Consider the following 6,912-nt stretch of genomic DNA (forward strand, 5'->3'; position numbering starts at 1 on the left):
CCCGCCGGCAGCCCACAGGACCGCTGCATGGACAGGGTCCTGCGGGACACCAGACCAGCCTGTCCCGCCGGGAGCCCACAGGACCGCTGCAAGGACAGGGTCCTGCAGGACACCAGACCAGCCTGTCCCGCCGGCAGCCCACAGGACCGCTGCATGGACAGGGTCCTGCAGGACACCAGACCAGCCTGTCCCACCGGGAGCCCACAGGACCGCTGCATGGACAGGGTCCTGCAGGACACCAGACCAGCCTGTCCCACCGGGAGCCCACAGGACCGCTGCAAGGACAGGGTCCTGCAGGACACCAGACCAGCCTGTCCCGCCGGCAGCCCACAGGACCGCTGCATGGACAGGGTCCTGCGGGACACCAGACCAGCCTGTCCCGCCGGGAGCCCACAGGACCGCTGCAAGGACAGGGTCCTGCAGGACACCAGACCAGCCTGTCCCGCCGGCAGCCCACAGGACCGCTGCATGGACAGGGTCCTGCAGGACACCAGACCAGCCTGTCCCGCCGGCAGCCCACAGGACCGCTGCAAGGACAGCGTCCTGCAGGACACCAGGCGAGCCTGTCCCGCCGGCAGCCCACAGGACCGCTGCTGAGACAGCGTCCTGCAGGACACCAGGCGAGCCTGTCCCGCCGGGAGCCCACAGGACCGCTGCTGAGACAGGGTCCTGCAGGACACCAGACCAGCCTGTCCCGCCGGCAGCCCACAGGACCGCTGCTGAGACAGCGTCCTGCAGGACACCAGACCAGCCTGTCCCGCCGGCACCTCACAGGACCGCTGCATGGACAGGGTCCTGCGGGACACCAGGCGAGCCTGTCCCGCCGGGAGCCCACAGGACCGCTGCAAGGACAGGGTCCTGCAGGACACCAGACCAGCCTGTCCCGCCGGCAGCCCACAGGACCGCTGCAAGGACAGCGTCCTGCAGGACACCAGGCGAGCCTGTCCCGCCGGCAGCCCACAGGACCGCTGCTGAGACAGCGTCCTGCAGGACACCAGGCGAGCCTGTCCCGCCGGGAGCCCACAGGACCGCTGCTGAGACAGGGTCCTGCAGGACACCAGACCAGCCTGTCCCGCCGGCAGCCCACAGGACCGCTGCTGAGACAGCGTCCTGCAGGACACCAGACCAGCCTGTCCCGCCGGCACCTCACAGGACCGCTGCATGGACAGGGTCCTGCGGGACACCAGGCGAGCCTGTCCCGCCGGGAGCCCACAGGACCGCTGCAAGGACAGGGTCCTGCAGGACACCAGACCAGCCTGTCCCGCCGGCAGCCCACAGGACCGCTGCATGGACAGGGTCCTGCAGGACACCAGACCAGCCTGTCCCACCGGGAGCCCACAGGACCGCTGCATGGACAGGGTCCTGCAGGACACCAGACCAGCCTGTCCCACCGGGAGCCCACAGGACCGCTGCAAGGACAGGGTCCTGCGGGACACCAGACCAGCCTGTCCCGCCGGCAGCCCACAGGACCGCTGCATGGACAGGGTCCTGCGGGACACCAGACCAGCCTGTCCCGCCGGGAGCCCACAGGACCGCTGCAAGGACAGGGTCCTGCAGGACACCAGACCAGCCTGTCCCGCCGGCAGCCCACAGGACCGCTGCATGGACAGGGTCCTGCAGGACACCAGACCAGCCTGTCCCGCCGGCAGCCCACAGGACCGCTGCAAGGACAGCGTCCTGCAGGACACCAGGCGAGCCTGTCCCGCCGGCAGCCCACAGGACCGCTGCTGAGACAGCGTCCTGCAGGACACCAGGCCAGCCTGTCCCACCGGGAGCCCACAGGACCGCTGCTGAGACAGGGTCCTGCAGGACACCAGACCAGCCTGTCCCACCGGCAGCCCACAGGACCGCTGCTGAGACAGCGTCCTGCAGGACACCAGGCCAGCCTGTCCCGCCGGCAGCCCACAGGACCGCTGCTGAGACAGCGTCCTGCAGGACACCAGGCCAGCCTGTCCCACCGGGAGCCCACAGGACCGCTGCTGAGACAGGGTCCTGCAGGACACCAGACCAGCCTGTCCCGCCGGCAGCCCACAGGACCGCTGCTGAGACAGGGTCCTGCAGGACACCAGACCAGCCTGTCCCGCCGGCAGCCCACAGGACCGCTGCTGAGACAGGGTCCTGCAGGACACCAGACCAGCCTGTCCCGCCGGCAGCCCACAGGACCGCTGCTGAGACAGGGTCCTGCGGGACACCAGACCAGCCTGTCCCGCCGGCAGCCCACAGGACCGCTGCATGGTTTGGTTTCTACCGGTGGTTAAAGTCTGGTGACCCGGTGACAGCAAGTTCCGCAGCATAATGACCCGTCATGGCGTACTGGTCTGGGAGCGTCCCCCATATTTTCATGTTGTGGGTCCACTGTAGCTGTTTTGTTGTTGTTGTTGTTGTTGTTGTTTTGTTGTTGTTTTGATTTGTAATCCCGATTAGTGAACTTTAAGGAGTAAAATGTTCGAGTCCCCGTGTTACCTCCGGCTTGGTGGGGCGTCCCCACAGACACAATTAGCCGTGTCTGCGGGTGGGAAGCCGGATGTGGGTATGTGTCCTGGTCGCTGCACTAGCGCCTCCTCTGGTCGGTCGGGGCGCCTGTTGGGAGGGGGGGGGCTGGGGGGAATAGCGTGATCCTCCCACGCGCTACGTCCCCCTGGTGAAACTCCTCACTGTCAGGTGAGAAGAAGCGGCTGGTGACTCCACCTGTATGGGAGGAGGCATGTGGTAGTCTGCAGCCCTCCCCGGATCAGCAGAGCGGGTGGAGCAGAGACCGGGACCGCTCGGAAGGGTGGAGTAATCAGTCGGATACAACTAGGGAGAAAAGGGGGGGGTCCACCCATTCCATCCACCCATCCATTATCCAAGCCGCTTATCCCAGGCGGGGTGGCGGGATGCCGGAGCCTGTCCCAGCAGCCACTGGGGGGCGGCAGGCGGGGAGACCCCCTGGACCGGCCGCCAGACCACCACAGGGCCTCCGAATCAGAATACTTCAGTCGTCCCCGCGGGGACCTGGGCTAAAGTGGTCTATGAACACTGCAGGTGGGTCAGTCTGCTGACTGACCACAGACGGACGTCCGTCCCGACTACAAACACGTGCATGAGGGACTTCCAACAACGGCGTGTCGAACCGGGTCCCGCAGGGACGCCACGGAGACCGAGGCTCCTCCTCCCGGCTCCTCCCGCCCACATTTACCCGCCTCCTTTTATTTTCTCCGATCGGATCAAGATTTAAAAGTAACATTAAAGTAAAAGAGTAAAATCATAATCAAACAAGACTGGCGGCCCGTCCAGGGCGTCTCCCCCCCCAGTGGCTGCTGGGACAGGTTCCGGTATCCCGCCCCCCCGCCCAGTGGCTGCTGGGACAGGTTCCAGTATCCCGCCCCCCTGCCCAGTGGCTGCTGGGACAGGTTCCGGTATCCCGCCATCCCGCCCCCCCGCCCAGTGGCTGCTGGGACAGGCTCCGGTATCCCGCCATCCCGCCCAGTGGCTGCTGGGACAGGCTCCGGTATCCCGCCCCCCCGCCTAGTGGCTGCTGGGACAGGTTCCGGTATCCCGCCATCCCGCCCAGTGGCTGCTGGGACAGGCTCCGGTATCCCGCCCCCCCGCCCAGTGGCTGCTGGGACAGGCTCCGGTATCCCGCCCCCCCGCCCAGTGGCTGCTGGGACAGGTTCCGGTATCCCGCCCCCCCGCCCAGTGGCTGCTGGGACAGGTTCCGGTATCCCGCCATCCCGCCCAGTGGCTGCTGGGACAGGCTCCGGTATCCGCCCAGTGGCTGCTGGGACAGGCTCCGGCATCCCGCCCCCCCCCCGCCTGGGATGAGCAGCGTGGATAATGGATGGAGGAAGTAAATCAACAAAACTACCCTGCTTTACATCTGTGGAAAAACACTTCTGTGAAGCTACTTCCGGTTCAAAGCTTTGATTTGTTTCCGGTCAGTAAAGCATCCTGCTCATTGGTCTACAGTGGGCCATGAGATCAGATCACATGGCCCAGAACCGTCTCCATGGTGACAGCTCAGCTGAGCTCCCGGGGTCAGAGTGGGCGGGGCCAACACAGTGACGCTCTGAAAATACAGAGAAGCAGCACCCTGGTGTGTGGACTTTCCCAAGAACACACACACACGCACACACACACGCGTGCAGGTGTCTTGTCTTCACTATTTAACCTGCAGCTCAGAAACACACATAAGCGGTAAATGACGTCATCAGCAGTCTGCACGTGAGAGACACACACACACACACACACACAGACACACACACAGACACACACACAGGTTGTAATCCTTGATGAGTCATTCCACCAGAAGGGTAAGGATCAGAGGAGACAGGGTGACGGCCACATGAACAGACACACACACAGACACACACACAGACACACACACACACACACAGACACACACACACACACACACACAGACAGACAGACAGACAGACAGACAGACACACACACACACACACACACACACACACACACACACACAGACACACAGACACACACAGATATACAGACACACACACACACAGACACACACACAGACAGACACACACAGACACACAGACAGACACACACACAGACACACACACAGACACACACACACACACAGACAGACACACAGACACACACACAGACACAGACATACAGACACACACACAGACACACACATACAGACACACACACACACACACACACAGACACACAGACACGCAGACAGACACACACACAGACACACAGACACACAGACACAAACACACAGACACACAGACACAAACACACAGACACACAGACACACACACAGACACACAGACATACAGACACGCACACACACACAGACACACACACACACACACACACACACACACACAGACAGACACACACACACACAGACATACAGACACACACACAGACACACACAGACAGACACACACACACACAGACACACACACACACACACACACACACACACACAGACACACAGACACACACACAGACACACAGACACACACACACACACACACACAGACACACAGACACACAGACACACACACAGACAGACACACAGACATACAGACACACACACACACACACACACATACAGACACACAGACAGACACACACACAGACACACACACACACACACACACACAGACACACAGACACACACACAGACAGACACACAGACATACAGACACACACACACACACACACACACACACACAGACACACACACACACACATACAGACACAAACACACACACACACACACACAGACAGACACACACACACACAGACACACACATACAGACACACACACACACACACAGACAGACACACACACAGACACACACACACACAGACACACACACACACACACACACACACACACACACACAGACAGACAGACAGACAGATGGTCTAACTTGTATCTCGGCTTCAGTAAAACTTGTGAATGAAAATCTGTTAACGCGTCCAGAACCACGCTGGCCAGTTTGGATCCCGAACCACAGTCAGTTTGGAGAACCATTCACTGAGCAGTTCGAAACTAACCCAACACGCGCGCGCATGCGCACACGCACAGTCCGCTCCACAGCTGAACTTGCACGTCCAGAACCAGCGGCTCTGGCGGGTCCACTCACCGGATCAGGTTGAGGCTTTCCGCCGCGTCCAGGATGACGAACACCGTGTGCGGCTGCAGGCTGCGGCTCTGCGCGTCCGCTGCCGGAGCGGCGCCGCTGTTCCCGCCGCTGTTCCCTCCGCTGTTCCCTCCGCTGTTCCCTCCGCTGTTCCCTCCGCTGTTCTGGTCCAGGCTGGCAGCAGACATGTCTCCTCCCAAGCAGCACGATGAACAGTACAAGTCTCCCGGACAAACGGACTCTGTAGTCCTGCTGCGTTCCGAAGGCTGATCCAGAGGCTGCGGCAGAAGGGACGGACAACTGATCAAGTTGTTTCCGCGATACTCAGCTGCAGCGGACCGACACCGGACCGACACCGGACTGACAGCGGAGCGGACCGACAACGGACCGACGGAGCCTCCGGCCGCTCTGACGGTAAACACACAGCACTAAACTGACACCGAGACAAAGTACAGGATGAGCATAGAACTAGCACACGTAGAACTAGCACACGTAGAACTACTACACAGAGAACTAGCACACGTAGAACTACTACACATAGAAATACTACACGTAGAACTACTACACATAGAACTATTACACAGAGAACTACTACACATAGAACTAGCACACGTAGAACTACTACACATAAAACTACTACACGTAGAACTACTACACGTAGAACTATTACACGTAGAACTACTACACATAGAACTATTACACATAGAACTACTACACATAGAACTAGCACACGTAGAACTACTACACATAGAACTATTACACAGAGAACTACTACACATAGAACTAGCACACGTAGAACTAGCACACGTAGAACTACTACACATAGAACTACTACACGTAGAACTACTACACATAGAACTACTACACGGAGAACTACTACACGTAGAACTACTACACATAGAACTATTACACGTAGAACTACTACACAGAGAACTACTACACATAGAACTACTACACAGAACTATTACACGTAGAAATACTACACATAGAACTACTACACATAGAACTACTACACGTAGAACTACTACACGTAGAACTACTACACATAGAACTACTACACGTAGAACTACTACACGTAGAACTACTACACAGAGAACTACTACACATAGAACTACTACACAGAGAACTACTACACATAGAACTGCTACACATAGAACTACTACACGTAGAACTACTACACGTAGAACTACTACACATAGAACTACTACACGGAGAACTACTACACGTAGAACTACTACACATAGAACTATTACACGTAGAACTATTACACGTAGAACTACTACACATAGAACTACTA

At 58.8% G+C, this 6,912-nt stretch overlaps 1 protein-coding gene across 1 annotated transcript in view; it reads right to left on the reverse strand.

The window, feature by feature from the left end:
• The window catches only part of tfe3a (transcription factor binding to IGHM enhancer 3a), a 60,467-nt gene extending 54,456 nt beyond the window's left edge, over positions 1 to 6,011 (reverse strand). The window contains exon 1 of the mRNA XM_056273925.1: positions 5,619 to 6,011. Within this exon, the coding sequence (XP_056129900.1) occupies positions 5,619 to 5,803 (185 nt within the window). The 5' untranslated portion in view covers positions 5,804 to 6,011. The remainder of the gene's footprint in view (positions 1 to 5,618) is intronic.
• Between the last annotated feature and the right edge of the window lie 901 nt (positions 6,012 to 6,912).

The sequence above is a fragment of the Lampris incognitus genome, chromosome 2, assembly GCF_029633865.1.
Source record: "Lampris incognitus isolate fLamInc1 chromosome 2, fLamInc1.hap2, whole genome shotgun sequence".
In the NCBI taxonomy this organism is placed as follows: domain Eukaryota; kingdom Metazoa; phylum Chordata; class Actinopteri; order Lampriformes; family Lampridae; genus Lampris; species Lampris incognitus.